Genomic DNA, 15,923 nt, shown 5'->3' with positions numbered 1-15,923 from the left:
TAACAAAAAAATAAAAAAAGTACTTCATAAGAAATTAATGAGTACAATGGACTAACTAATTTAACGGAAGTCTAAAATTATGTCTCTATCCCTGGCCTGCACTCTGCAGTGTCATACACTAATCCATCAAACTTATGTCATTTAGTGTGCAAGTAGACGATAGCAACCCCCAATATCTCAACAAAGACTTGAAAGCCTCATTTTATTTTAAGACTTAAAAAAAATCAACTTTAACATTTACAATCACAATTTAAATTTTTAATCTTTCTTAATCAAAGACTTAATTATATTTTGTAATTATTAATTCTAATCCCAAAATTTAAAAACATTCATTTTAAAACTTTAAATGTCAATTCAACTTTTAAAACTCCAACTCCAAGTCTTAATCTTTCTTTTCTAAATAAATAACTTACTTTTTTACTTATCTACTTAAACAGTTAAAATGTTAATATCAAAGCTTAAAAATTCTACTTTAAGATTTAAAGTTCCTGCTTTAAGTCTTAATTTTTCTTCACCAATGATTAAAATGACTATTTCAAAACTTAAAGTGTTTACTGCAAAAATTTTAAATTTATTAATTTTAAAACTTAAAATATATATTAAAATAAAATTATATCATAATTCTAAAAGAACGCATATATGCTGCCCCGTCTGGCCGTCTTATAGGAGATTTAGTGATAACAACCTGCCAGCTTCATATTGCTTTAACAACAAATAAAAAAGCTGCATTCTTTTTAATCTTTAGTCAATTTGGACCAAAAGAGAGCAGCAGATACGATTAAAGATTTGTTGATAGGATGAGCCTTTTTAGCTTCTTTTATAGTGAAAGATCACGCCATATCGCTTTGGCATTTGGCCCAACACATATCATATGTATCTACATACAAAGACCACCACCTTTTTTAAAAAAAAAATTATTTAAATTATTATTATTTCCTAAAATTAATCTGCTATGTAATCAATAAGTAACCAATAAGATTATTTCATTTGTCAGAACTCTAACGACCTGTGTTGGTAGGTGGTATTAAACGGTGGAAATGAGAATGAAAGTTAGTATAATTTGGTCGAAAAATCTATTGCTACCTTGATGACCATGCTTGTCCAACTTCAATCAGCTCATTTTTCTTCATAAATTTCATTCAAATGCATTACCCTTAGAAAATGTGGTATTAAGTGATAATGAAAATTTGTGAACAAAAAAACTTTTTTGTGATCAAAATTTCATTACTATGAGAATGACATGGAAATTTTGATGAAATTTTACACTATAAATCATTTCCATTACCACCATTTAGTACCATTAACTAAACGGGCCGTAATAAGCTGACACTTGAAACTTTCCAACTCTTAAAATATTGTATGATAATATAATTATTATTGTTTCTTAAAATCAATAACCAATAAGATTATTCTATTTGTCAAGGCTCTAATAACTTGACACTTGAAATTTTCTAACTCTTTTATAATATTGTATGATTGTTTCCTAAAATCAATATGCCATCAGCCATATAATCAATAAGTAACCAATAAGATATTCTATTTGTCAAAGCTCTAATAAACTGACACTTAAAACTTTCCAGCTCTTTTAAAATATTCTATACGATATTAGTAAAAAATACTTTAATAGTAGATATGTTAATCAAAATTAAATATCAAGTCATTTTTCTTTAGTGAATAAATAAATTTCATTTGGTGGAGCTACCTTTAGTTGGGATACTCAAAAATTTTCAAGTTTGTTTCTAATATGATATAAAAATATAAATTTTAAGATTTTATTGTATATCTTTACTCCCTTATTATGCAGACCATGCCTTGTTTGATCACTTTGACTTCAAATTTGTCCTGTTGTTCTTGTACTACTACACTGTTGAATCCTGCTGCCCAGATGATGGAATTTTATTTTTAATACTCCAATTTGTCAATTTCTTTATTCCTTGTGGCCTACTTTGAGAATTTATTGTACCCAATCATTAAATTTCGTCACTCTTTTCATTTTATTGTCACCCCTCCAAATGAAATTACGAATTACCCCTAAATTTAAAAAAATTACAAATTTGCCATCCCCTTAAAATTTCTTATTTGTAATAATAATAATAATAGTAATATTTAAAAAAATAAATTAAATATAATAATTTAAACAAAAATGAAAATTTAATAATAATAATAATAATAATAATAATAAAAATCACAATAATAATAATAATAATAATAATAATAATAATAATAATAATAATAATAATAACAACAACAACAACAACAATAATAATATAAATAAAATTAATAATAATATTTAAAAAAACCCAGTCGCACAAAAAACCTCAAGCCAACCGGGGTTCAGTCTCGAAAAGAACCGCGGATGGACCACGATTCAGTCGCACAATTTTGTGCAACTAAACCATGGTCTAGTCGCGGTTTTTTCCGCAACTAAACCCTAGTTGGCTCGCGGTTTTTCCTGCGACTGAATTTTTTATTTTTTTTTAAATTATTATTAATTTTATTTATATTATTATTATTATTATTATCATTATTATTATTATTATTAATGTTGTTGTTGTTGTTATTATTATTATTATTATTATTATTGTGATTGTTATTATTATTTTTTTTTATTTAAATTATTAATTAACAACTAAATTTTAATTAATATATTATTATTATATTAAAAGATAATTAAACATTCAAATAAATTATTTAAATTCAAAACTAATTATTATAATAACATTATCATAATATAATAATATATTAATATAAAATTAAACTAATTATTATATTATTAATAATATAATAATATATTATTTATAATTCGAAATTCAAATAAAAAAAAGAAGACAGTCGCAGGAAAAACCGCGAGTCAATCGCACTTGATAACACAATTAACATTTTAAAAATATTAAATTTAAAGAAGAATATAAAAAAGTTAATAATAATAATAATAATAATAATAATAATAATAATAATAATAATAATAATAATAACATAATAATAATAATAACATAATAATAATAATAATAATAATAATAATATTTAAAAAAAATTAAATAAAAAAATTTAATAATAATAATAATAATAACAACAACAACAAAAACAACAACAACAACAATAATAATAATAATAATAATAATAATATAAATGAAATTAATATGAATTTTTCAAAAAAAAAATTAATTTAATGAATCGCCCAGAATATAAATGAAATTAATATGAATTTTCCAAAAAAAAAAATTAATTTAATGAATCGCCCAGATCTGGGCGATTCATTTTTATTTTTTATTATTTTTTTCGTTTCTTTTTGAATAATTATTATTATTATTTTTAATTTTATTATTGTTCTTCTTATTATTGTTATTACTGTTATTATTATTAATTTTATTTATATTCTTTTTGAAGAATATAAAAAAGTTAATTATTATTATTGTTGTTGTTATTGATATTATTATTGTTATTATTATTATTATTATAAATAAGAAATTTATAGAGAGTGATAAAGTTATAATTTTTTAAAAATCAGGGACAAATTCGTAATTTTATGAGAAAGAAGGTGACGATAAAATAAAATGGGGTGGCGAAGTTTAATAACTCCCTCTATTATATTTCTTCTTATTCTTCCTTATGCATTTTCATGCAATAGTTCCATTAAGTCAACCAACTTATATAGATTCAAATTCATCCACCGTAATGTTGGCATAATTAATTTTATTCCCATCCGTTGAAATTTTTAATTCAAAATTCTAACCCAAGTCAACGGTTTTATTTCTTGTTCTATTTCTTCATCAAACATACAATGCCCAATTCCACAAATTTCCTTCCATCTCAAAACCCAAAACCATACCAAAAAAATGTATCCTTTTATCATTCTTTTGACACATTTATGGCTTACATTAGTTGAATCAAAGTGTCACAATATTTGCAATTTAGCTTTAGCTTCATACCATGTATTACCAGGTTCTACACTTGATCATATATCGATGTACTTCTCAAATCATACCATTTCTGATGAAATTGTCAGCTACAATCGTAATAAACTCCAAAACAAAGACATACTTCCTTCAAATATTCGAATCAATATACCATTTCTATGTGGGTGTGTTAATGACACATTTTTGGGTCATATTTTTACATATACGTTTCAAAAAGGTGACACTTATGAGAAAGTTGCTAAATATAATTATACAAATCTTACTTTTCCTGGTTGGATTGAAAAGTTTAATGGGTATAGCCCATATAATGTTCCTGATGGGACTATTATTAATATTCCTGTTAGATGTTCTTGTGGGGATGAAAGTGTCTCAAAAGATTATGGGTTGTTCATTACTTACCCACTTCTTCCTGGTGAAAGTTTAAGGTCTATATCTTCGGAGTTTAATTTGAATGAGAGTTTATTGCAGGGTTATAATCCTGGTGTCAATTTTAGTGCTGGAACTGGCTTTGTTTATATTCCTGGAAAAGGTAATTGTAATTGATCTAAAGTTTGTGTATTGCTTTTTTTGAACTTAAGTCAGTTTTCGATGGAGCTAAAGATTTTGTGTTTCTTTTGTTGTTGACGATGACTCTTGTTGATGTGAAGTTGTAGTTGTTTGTAAAAAGGTTCGTTGGGGATAACCTATTTGGCGTATAATTTTAACCCTCAAGTTCCGGCCTAATATCATGGTTCATAGTTCTTTAGTTTCGGATTATAGTAGACAGTAGTAAAATGGGTTTTGGATCACGTGCACTTCTTTTTTTTGCGTGAAGTTGCATTGAATTGGCTACTAAGGATTAATCGGAAATATTTTTTTTTATCACTAACAAGGGTAAGATTATTGCATAAATCGTCCAATCCTAAATCACATCCTAGGTGGGAGCCACGGAATGACATTGGGGTATGAAATGTTTTTGTTTTGACGATGATTCTTATCGATGTGAAGTTGTATATGGTGTTTGTAAAAGGGTTAATCTGGTATAACCCCGTTCTTATTACAAGGGTAATATTGCTTACATTTGACCCTCAAGTCGATCCTGCCTACTACATGATTCATAGTTCTTTGGCTTCAAATTATATTGAAATATAGTAAAATGACGTATTAGATCATGTGCACTTTCTATTTACGTGAAGTTGCAGTGATGTTTGCTACCAAAGTTTAATGAGAAACAACCACTTTGTTATCACTAACAAGGGTAAAATTGCGTATATCTGATCCTAAATTCCACCCTAGATGATAGCCAGTGAATGGCATAAGGGTAATGACATGTTATTGTTTTTTTCATGTTGTATGTGTCTTTATGTGATCAATGTGGAAATGTTTGTGCTTTTTGTTCTTGAGAAAGTGGTTGACTTCGTAGATTGAAGAATATATACAAAGTACAAACTAAGATAGATATTGAATAATTATATTATTTTTTATGTTGCAGACAAAAATGGAACCTACCCACCCTTGGTTGGTAGCAAGTAATACTCTTGATCTTTTATTGCATCAAATATTCAACTTCTATGTCTTGTTAGTTTTTCTTACACTTAATAACAAATTATTGTTTCTTTGTCTTTCCAATGTCCCTTGTTCTCCTAGTGGAAAAAGTTCCGCAGGTAATAGCTTCTTTTCTTCCTCTTTGTTGTAAAATCTTATCAATTCTCTTTGTTGTATATGACATTCCCGAAACTTCAATCATCAGCATAAAGGTCCCGGATATTATGTATACTCTATCAGTAATGTCCTATCATTCTTGATCTAAAATTACACTTTGTTTTCTTTTGTATTAGGCCTTGGTGTTGGAGCCATTGGTGGTGTATGTATAGCAGGAATATTCCTGATAATTATAGCAGTTGGGTCATGTTTTGTATGCAAAAGAACTAAAAAGACTAAGAAGACTTCAGTTGTCTCTGAGAAGCCTGAATACCAGCTAACACATTCAAGTAATACTCTTTTTGAAAACCCTCTATTATCTGATATTCTCAATGAAAGAAATGTGTTGTCTATGATTGAAATTTTGTTTCAATGTCATCTACATAAACCAATTGATCAATTCTCGTGGTCGTTCACTTCGATTTTCAATTTTCTACCATCTCAACCTGAAACTAAATCCTTACATTCTATTCCACTCTTACCCTCTAGGTCATCTTAAGTCTTCTTCACCCTCAATTTAATTCTCTCCAGTTCCAACTTTATATCATCCTCCTTATCGGTTCATCAATATTTCCTCTTTGCACATGCTCAAACAATCATAGACGAGTCTATACATATTCTCATTATCAGCAACTCTTAAACCCTTTCTTATATCTTTGTAACGATTTTGTCCTTCCAAGTATGATAATTTGTGTTTCATATTGATGCCTTCAATAGGACTTGTTTCTAGTCATATCCTGCTGACAGTCATTAACTCTTGAAACTTCTCATACATGTATGCAGGTTCTTTTAGTCAAGATAGAGATACAGGAGGCATTCCAGGCATATCTTCTGTGGAGTTTTCTTATGAAGAGCTTGCAAAAGCAACAAATAATTTCAATGCTTCTTTCAAGATTGGTGCAGGTGGTTTTGGAGAAGTCTACTTTGCAGAGCTCAGAGGCGAGGTTTGTACTCCGTTTTTATTTAATAGCTACATTTCTGAGTATATCAGTACTTTGTATGACTTGTAGAATATATTTCATTACAAGAATGTGTTATTGATCACATTTTACATTCAGAAAGCTGCGATTAAAAAGATGGATATGGAAGCCTCAAGGGAGTTTCTGGCTGAGCTCAAGGTCTTAACCCGTGTTCATCACTTACATCTGGTATACATACGCCTTTTCTTTTACTTATCATACATCATTGTAATGGTTTTGGGCAAATCGCTATTAGCAGTTGGTTATCGGTTTTTTTAGTTGGCTTGTTTGACCAGCTGTAAGGTTGATTGTTTGTTGACTTTTAAGCTACCTGAATAAATAACCAATTGGTTAAGGAGATATTTGATAAATTCAGGTATTGACCGACCTGTTGATTGTTAATTAGAGAAAAAGTGGGTCAACAAGCCAACAAACCACTGAAATAAGCAAAACAAAGTTAGCCTTTTCATTTTGGGCCAAAAGTCAGTAAAAAACCCCATTTACCAAATTTTTTGTAAGCATAAGTCAACCCAAAAATTATTTACCAAACAACTCTATTCTTATATCACTAGAAATTCTTATGTTGTCTTAGAATTGTAGCACTTGAAATGTGGTTGTACAGCTGGGAAGTACTGAACTGATGATCAAAAAAACAGCATGATACAATCATGTAATATGAGTTCACTTCTCGAGCATTGATAAAAAAGTTTCTGTATTGCAGGTCCATCTGCTTGGATTTTGTGTGGAGGGTTCACTTTTCTTGATATATGAGTTTATTGATAATGGGAACTTGAGCGAACATTTGCGCTATTCATCAGGTGATTAGATTGTGTTTGGCAAATAACTTTTTAGTTACTTTTTTTATTTTTAGTCGGCCAATTGCTTGAACAATAATTTGGTATACAAATTAACTTTTTATCCAGCTGAAAACTCCGTTTTAAAGCTAAATCAAAAGAATACTATGAATAGCTTTTCATTGATTTGACATTTTTTTTCTCAAATAAACAACAACGGCCAACAACTAATAGTAAACATCTTCATAACAATTGTTTTAAAAGCAAGCTTAATAGTTAGCAAATCAGCCAATACTTCCAACTGGTAAAACCGGTCAACGGTTCCATCCAATAGTCATTTGTCAAACAGACCCATAATTTTTTGGAAATAACTTCTTAGTTTTCAATTAAATAGTACAAGTTAATGTTGATAATTGTTTTGATCACTTTTATTCTTAGGGAGAAATCCATTGCCATGGACAACTAGAGTGCAAATTGCCCTAGATGCAGCTAAAGGTCTTGAGTATATCCATGAACACACTGATCCTGTGTACATTCACCGTGACATTAAACCAGCAAATATATTGATAAACAAGAACTTCCAGGCGAAGGTTGCAGATTTTGGATTGACAAAGCTAGCTGAAGTTGGAAATGCAACTTTACCTACTCGCCTTGTCGGAACATTTGGATATATGCCACCAGAGTAAGTCCTAGTTTCCTTCAATGAATTAGTTCCTATACTATCGACATAGTTCTCATTAGAGTAACGATCAAATATATCTTGTTTGATGAAGGTACGCCCAATTCGGTGAAGTCACTCCCAAGGTAGATGTTTATGCATTTGGGGTTGTTCTTTATCAACTTATATCAGCAAAAGCAGCTGTGGTTAAGCAAAACAGATCGACTTTTGAATCGAAGTCTCTTGTCGCTCTGGTAGGTTCATTTTTACGAACTTTTATATCCAAACCTCGTTTTTTGAGGTAAGTCTACTTCATTCGGGTGTTTTTACAAATCGTTTACTTAAAACACTTTTCTCGTTGCCTTGTAGTTTGACGTTGCATTGAGTCATCCCGACCCAAACGAGATATGCAAACTGGTTGATCCTCAGTTGGGTGACGATTATCCCTTGGATTCAGTGCGTCAGGTAAGAAGTCTACTGATCTTATGTTTACAATCGAAGCCTTATGAGTTCGATAACATATTCATCGCTGTTGTCTTATGTACGTGTTATAGGTGGCTGAGCTTGCCAGAGCATGTACTCAAGATAACGCCATGTTACGTCCAAGTATGAGATCAGTCGTGGTGGCTTTAACGACTATGTCATCGACTACACAAAACTGGGACATCGAGTCCTTTTACAGAAACAGTGATCTTCTGAATCTGGTGTCAGGAAGATAGAAAACTGCTGTTTTTACCTCTTTGCATTGTTTGTTTGTATAACCTGATCAAAAGAATTGTAAATGAATGTATTTGTGCTGTGTACATGTCATGTTTCATATGAAATTTTGAAATTTTTTAGCATTCATGACTCTATATTAATCAACACCATTGTACAGAAGTAATATGATATCTTACAGAGTCATATAACTTTTGGATCCAGGGGGTGAGGTTGTATTTCATTATATATTTTCTATGCTTCGATTGAGTTAGGTTTAAGATTTATATATATTTCTTTGGTTTGAAATTATAAAGGACCGTAGTGAAAATAATTGTTTAATTATATGCATTCTTATAAATGTTAAGTTGTAAATGATGTTAATGACCAATAATCAACTAGAGACAACGCTTTGTTTCATAAGGATACAATTTCATATATTCGATGCCTCTTGAGTTTGCCTTGGCACATTTTGAAGAAAAAGTAAACTAAATTAGGGGTAATATAAATCAAAGTCCTAATCTTTAGAGTGATAGGTGGAAGTTTACTAATTCTTCCGATCAATCAAATTGCTATATTTCATTAAAATTCTTTCATAGATTAATTGGGTTAAAATTAAATCGTATTGGAAATAGTCAAATTAAATCAAAAAAACATAAAAATAAAATTGAAACTGTATTAATTCATAAACGAAAATAACTTGAATTAAAAAACACTTAACTTAAAATTTAATTTTAACCAGAAAAAGCTCCGTATAAAAAGCTCTCATCTCGGAAAAAAAATATATAACAATCAAACCTCCAAATAAAATTTTTTTTATTTTGTTTTTCTAGTTAGAGTTAAAAGACTTTTTTTTGCTATTCAAAAGTACATTTTTCTAAATGCCCTTTAAAAATACTTCTACTTAAATAACGAATTTTGAGTAAAATAAAATTCAAGACGTGGGAGTTGGGACTTTGGGAGATACAGACGTACAGTTCTTTTTCCCTACAGGCTGTGAAAGTGCAAAATTTGCAGCTATACTATGTTCATATGGTGCCAAGACCTTCATCTTCTAACCAAATCCCTAATTTTTTTCTTAGAAAAAGGAGAAAATGGCCATATCTTTTTCCTTACAAAACCAAATGGAATGTAATTTTCAATCAACAACAAGCTCTAGAAACCCTAAAAAAATCATGTCTTTCTTCATCAACCCCACTTCCAATTCTTCAACAAACAACCCAAAACCCTCCAAAAACCCCTTGTCATCTTCTCAATTGTCTTATCAATATTTTCACTTCATACCAATGTGACCCAACTCCGAATGCTTATAATCTGGTCTTCAAAACCCTAATTCAAAAATCCCAATTCCAAGAACTCAAATTTGTGCTTTCTCACCTTCAGAACGTGGAGAAATTCGATACCCCAGAAAGGTTTTTTGTTGATTTGATTAGAGTTTATGGAGAAAATGGGATGATTATTGAGGCCATTGATTTGTTCTTTAAGATACCTTTATACAGGTGTGTTCCTACTGTTCTTTCGCTTAATTCCTTACTTTTAGTTCTTTGTAAAAATAGAGAATGTATGAGAATTGTACCTCAATTGTTGTTGAAGAGTAGATTTTTGAATATTCGAATCGAGGAATCGACTTTTATAATATTAATTAATGCACTTTGTAGAATTGGGAAGGTTGATTTTGCTGTTCAATTGTTGAATTACATGATTAATGATGAATTTAACCCTAATGGAAAATTATATTCTTTGGTTTTGTCATCATTGTGTAAACAAAAGAGTGTGACTTTGACTAATATTGAGGTAATAGCTGTTTGGGAAAATATGAAAAAATCTGGGTTTTTCCCTAGTAGAGAGGATTATTGTAATGTGATTAAGTTATTGGGTAGACAAGGAAAGGGTAAAGATACATTTGATGTTTTATGTGAAATGAAAAGGGGAGGAATTAAGCCTGATATTATGTGCTATACAACAGTCTTGTATGATCTTGTTGAAGAAGAGGAGTATTCTAGAGTAGAAGACTTGTTTGACGAAATTCTCGTTTTTGGGTTAGTGCCCGATGTGTGTACTTATAATGTGTACATTAAAGGTTTAGGTAAGCAAAAGAAATCCGATGCTGCTTATGTAATGATTGGTTGTATGGAGGAGTTGGGTTGTGCACCTAATTCGATAACTTACAATAATGTCTTGGAAGCGTTTTGTAAGGTTGCGGAATTGAGTAGAGCAAGGGAATTGTGGATTGAGATGAAACGGAAAGGTATGGAAGTGAATCATCGGTCATATAGCTTAATGATTGATGCGCTTGTTACTGGAGGCGAAATCATAGAAGCTTGTGGTATGTTGGATGAAATGCTATCAAAGAGGTTTGTTCCTGTGTTTGCTACATTTGATAAGATCATATGTAGTTTATGCCATGAGGGGATGATTTCAATGGCTTTGCATACACTTGACATGGTTTCCGATCATGGTGTTTTGTTGGGTCGCACGTCATGGGAGACACTTCTTCTCGGGTTGAATCTTAATCGTGATCGTATGGGGGTGACATTAGCCTGTTTGGTAAATTTGCCTGAACAAGAGTAGTTTTCTCAATCAGAAAATTGATTGTGTAGATTTTTGAACCTCAACATATGGCTATCTTTTGATAATGATTCTTGTGTAGATGTTGGTTTTATAATGAAATTGAGAAGTACTCCAAGTTTGGGATTTGTTTGTTAGAGGCTGATTGTAATGTAAAAGTTCTGCACTAACAGGATCCCATGTAATTCCTCATTCTTTTTGTTTTTTTTTTTGGATTTCATGAATCAGGATAAGAGTAATTCCGAACTGTGGTGAGAGGGGAGTGGAAATTATTTGTCTGATTCTTATTTATCGCTATCTTTATCTTTTCAATGCATCGTTACTTTTTATTGAAATTGAAATTTTACCCAAAACCTCGTAACGTTCATCTATCTCTAAAAGTCATCAAATTTTCACTCAAACATCGAATTCATTAAATTGAATGTTTAGGAATAACGGTAGAGACAAAGATTTCTCACTCTTATATGTTTAATTTATTATCATTTATTTTTTTGATTATATAGAAATATGACCGGTGATTACGATAGAGACAAAGATTTCTTAAGGGGTTTGTCCTATGCTTTTTTCTAAGTTTATGGCAATATCTAATAATTATAAATCGACAACCTTATGCCTAGTTCTCAATTTGAATTGAGTCGCATTATCTAAGTCATGCAACAGGACAAATTTGCCACAAAACCCAAATTAAAGTAAATATTAGAGAAGAAAGTGTCATTTAAAAAATACTGTCGAAGAATTTTTTTATAGGTCAAAACTGGCCAAATTTGCCACAAATCAACCCAAATTAAAGCAAATATTAGAGAAGAAATTGTTATTTATAAAATATTGTCAGAATTTAATTTATAGGTCAAAACTGGACAAAATTACAACTGTAGTTGTATATGGCCCAACAAAAGGGACTTCTAAAAAGAACCTAATTGTGAAAGAACCAAAAGAAAATGGACTTAGGTTGTGTTTCTATCTTCTGATATGAGAGACATTTACAATGGCAACAACCTTTTGTATCTTAAGAACAATACAAATGCACCAAATATACAGACACTAGTAACTCCAGTAATGTAGAGAACCCATTGGAACGCGTTTGGGTACTTGAAAAAATCGATTTCAAAATTCATGCCAAAGATTCCTGCTACCACTCCGAATATCACAACAACAAACGTTGCGCTTGTTAACAGCAGCTGGAATTGGATAAGTTGGTTTCGAATATTGTCCTGCACAAACAGTAATATTAAATCGAATTAAACCTTGCAGAATCATCTCTTACGACTAAAACAACTTTGAATGATATGAACTAATGAATTAACGACTACTAACAATCAAAAAAATTGGATCACGGCTAGAACAAGTACCTTTGTGTTTTGATTTCTCTAAACACAAAGGTATGGCAAGGTGGAGAATCCCCGTGATTCAACCCACCCTGCGCATTTTGGGAGAAATGTAAATTTATGCTCCCAATTGAGCAATACTTCTCGAGACCAATGAAGCCAAGCAAAGAGTAGTTCAGTGTAATTTATTCTAACAGCTTTAAGGATTGGCCGTATAGATAACAACCAAGATGCCAGATATGATAGATTTATCATTGGTCTTGTACATAACAAGACCCAGATAGAAGAAGAAGTGGCTGCACATAAACTCGATGAGATTCCATCCTAAACCCTAATAGGAGTAGCCCATCAAGCTTATATGTTAGTCAACCCCTCTCTAATCTTTCGATGTGGAATCAAATGTGGGTTATTATTTCCAACAAGATGCGGTAATGCGTTAATCTTCTCCTTAATCCCTTCAATTATGTTCATTTTAATTCATAAACAATTAAAAAAAAAACACACATACCAGCTGAATATTAATGAAACTTCGGTGTCCTCAATGTACTCCTTCAACGACAAAAAATACGGTAATTTTCTAACCGAAGAATTTAACAGACAAGTTGTGTACTGATGTAAGCTTGTTAAGGGTGCTATCAATAACCACAAAGTATGCTTCCAACAACATTTCCAGCTCATTTATACTCTCGGTTGCACTTTTGGAACTCCCGGAGCTATCATGCCGGCTTCTTGAAATGCTAAAGCTTTTCTCTAGCCTTCTTGATTCGAAGGCGAATGAGATAGGAGAAACAGGAGCCGATAGGGAAAATCCACCATCATTTGATCTGAATCCTAACAGAGATTGTTCACCATAGAACGACATTTCCATTCGTGCCTTCTTCTCTGTAAGATACATCTCCGCCATATCTCCATCGTCATCCATTAGTTGCTCTATCTCATCCCTGACCTATATAAACAAGATGAAAAAAAGTCCGATAAAAATTAGCACAATTTCTAGATAATTGCTTTCCGAATATGATAATAACATAATGTAGAATACCTTCTGAACTTTACGCGTCAGTGTGACAAGTCTGCTTTTCAGACGATGTACCCCTTCCAAGTTTAAGGTACTGATCTTTGATGTTTGTTCTTCAAGCAATGGATATGCTTCAATCTCTAATTCAGATGCCTGGAAAATTCAAAACTTCTCAAGTAAAAAAATGACAACCATCTACTGATAGAAAAATAAATTACAACCAAAGCATTCCAACTAATCTTCACTCAAAGCAACATTAATGGTTTTGAACATTGTAAAATTATTTGGCTAATAATTCCTTTTTTAAATTTTCGATTCACTCAGAATGACCCTAAAAAAGCCCAAAATTGACAATAATTTGCTTTTTTGATTTGCGATTCGCAAGAAGATCAGTGAATCACGTGACAGTGGTTTTGAATACATGACAACTTCATCTGAGTGAGCAACCATAATATTCAATGCACCCTTTCCAATGCTGCAAATAAAGGAAGAAACACTCATGGCTCAACTGCGGTTAGTTTTCTCACAATTAATTTAACTAAGACGAATACTAAAATTAGCATCCCCGGTGAACCCCTTTTCTTCCAATCTCATAGAACCCTAACATTCCACTAGTACCCTCACCCACTCCTTCGTTACTGTTACCATAGGCGCCTTCATGATACACATAAAATCCATAAGTTGGGAACCCTGATTTCAGCATAACTATGCGGCCTAAGAGCATGAATAACATGGTGTTGGTGCATATATGTGTACATGAAACTCGCGTGCATGTATAAATTAGGGAAAGGGGAGGATGGACCTTCAAATCTTTGTCTGAAATTTGTGAGGCCCATGGCGAAATATTAATTATGCGCCCCAAGCCCCCAACTACTAAATATACTATTATGGGCAATTAACTATTAACTATCAAAGCGTCGTTTCTCTAATATTTTTAGATGGGCCCGGGGCACAGTCCCCTCTTGCCCCCTTATAGGGACGGCCTTGTACAATACATGGTTTTCTAAGAGTAGAAGAAAACCTGAGAGTCGAGAAATGAGCAGGCGGCCTCCAAAGCAACTTCCAATGCTTTAAACTCAAAGGGCAAATAATCAGGTGATGAATTGTCAAAGTTTCGACTGCCTCTCCTTAGGCTCATAGCATCTTCTGAGTGCCAAGCCTCAGCAACACCAGCTGTCCTTAGTCGTCTTTGAAGCTCAACGACATAATGTAATACATAGCTGTCAAAGGAATGCAGAAGAAGAACCTCATCAGCAGTAATAATACATCGAATCTGCTCCAGATTTACAACTATGGCCTTCTCTCGACCAAGGATAGTGGACGGATACACAAATAGTGGATCAAGCAATCGTAGATCATGCGCAGGAAGATCACATCAATGCATGATTGTGAATTTGTCAACTCCTATTACCCCTGAGTTCCCAGAGGTATCAATCCGGATCCACGAACGACTGCTCTAGCCTCGTTTCTTCAAGCCAAGACATCCATCCCTTGAACGGGTGGGCGTGCGGACCCAAATGGATGATAAGATATCTCTTTAAGGTTTGCCAATGTGGAAGGTTTCCTTGCAAGCAGGGGTTCTTTTAGCTCTGCTATCACCAAAGAGCTTCACAGCCTACCACACAAAAACCAAATCAAATAAACTAATTGAAAGAATGTGCATGCTCTCCAAACCCTAAGTCACTAATTCCACCGCAATATGCGACCCAAAAACTGCAAAGTTCAGACCATTTTAGGCTATTTTGACAAAAAAAGTAATGAATCATATCATCAACATACTCAATGTATCCTACCCATAGAAAACTATAATCGGCATTTTTGGGAGGAAAAGAAGGCGGCAAATCATACCATAAAGGAGAGTGCGGCCAAAAAATCCTAGTCGAGAAAGAAAATACGTATTGAATGATAAAATTAATCTACAAACAAGGAAAAAAAATCAGGAAACACAGCCCTGTCATGTTCTTTACATACCACGGTATTAGGTATACAAATTCCATTACCCCATGCCATTAAGTGACTTCCACCTAGAAGGTGGCATGTACGCAACGCAACCGTTTCCTGACTTTAAATCAATATTGATTAGAAAGCATTATCTACAACTTTACGTAAATAAGTACACATGATTAAATGTTACTCAGGAGAACACCAGAAACTATACCAAGTGAAAAGGGGTCATTTCACATTCGGAAACTTTTCTTCTTACACTTCATAGGTCCATGCACAAGCAACAAGATTACAGTTACCATAAAGATACCAACTTTCACCTCCATCCAATCTTTGGATGAACATATACTTATAACATCTCCTACAA

General features: G+C 32.1%; 2 protein-coding genes and 1 pseudogene across 3 annotated transcripts; 2 read left to right on the top strand and 1 right to left on the bottom strand.

Moving 5' to 3' along the window:
* Nucleotides 1–3,688: 3,688 nt before the first annotated feature.
* Nucleotides 3,689–9,096, top strand: LOC130814175 (lysM domain receptor-like kinase 3). 2 transcript variants are annotated; one of them, XM_057680236.1, is made up of 11 exons: nt 3,692–4,446; nt 5,389–5,425; nt 5,544–5,560; nt 5,735–5,887; nt 6,381–6,541; nt 6,656–6,745; nt 7,278–7,374; nt 7,789–8,032; nt 8,124–8,262; nt 8,378–8,473; nt 8,563–9,094. In XM_057680236.1, exons 1-11 carry the CDS (start codon nt 3,837–3,839, stop codon nt 8,725–8,727), a joined length of 1,809 nt encoding a protein of 602 aa, XP_057536219.1. In that variant the 5' UTR covers nt 3,692–3,836; the 3' UTR covers nt 8,728–9,094. The 2 variants fall into 2 exon arrangements, with proteins under 2 accessions (XP_057536220.1, XP_057536219.1); XM_057680237.1 differs by lacking the exon at nt 5,735–5,887 and having other exon boundaries at nt 3,689–4,446; nt 8,563–9,096.
* Nucleotides 9,097–9,637: 541 nt separating this feature from the next.
* On the top strand, nt 9,638–12,281 carry LOC130814174 (pentatricopeptide repeat-containing protein At2g38420, mitochondrial). The gene has a single exon (XM_057680235.1). It carries the CDS (start codon nt 9,737–9,739, stop codon nt 11,273–11,275), a length of 1,539 nt encoding a protein of 512 aa, XP_057536218.1. The 5' UTR covers nt 9,638–9,736; the 3' UTR covers nt 11,276–12,281.
* Nucleotides 12,090–15,650, bottom strand: LOC130813671 (magnesium transporter MRS2-1-like; annotated as a pseudogene).
* Nucleotides 15,651–15,923: the final 273 nt, after the last annotated feature.

The sequence above is a fragment of the Amaranthus tricolor genome, chromosome 5, assembly GCF_026212465.1.
Source record: "Amaranthus tricolor cultivar Red isolate AtriRed21 chromosome 5, ASM2621246v1, whole genome shotgun sequence".
Lineage (NCBI taxonomy): Eukaryota > Viridiplantae > Streptophyta > Magnoliopsida > Caryophyllales > Amaranthaceae > Amaranthus > Amaranthus tricolor.
Note: the sequence above shows the minus strand (reverse complement) of the source record. Positions and strands in the feature narration are given on the sequence as shown.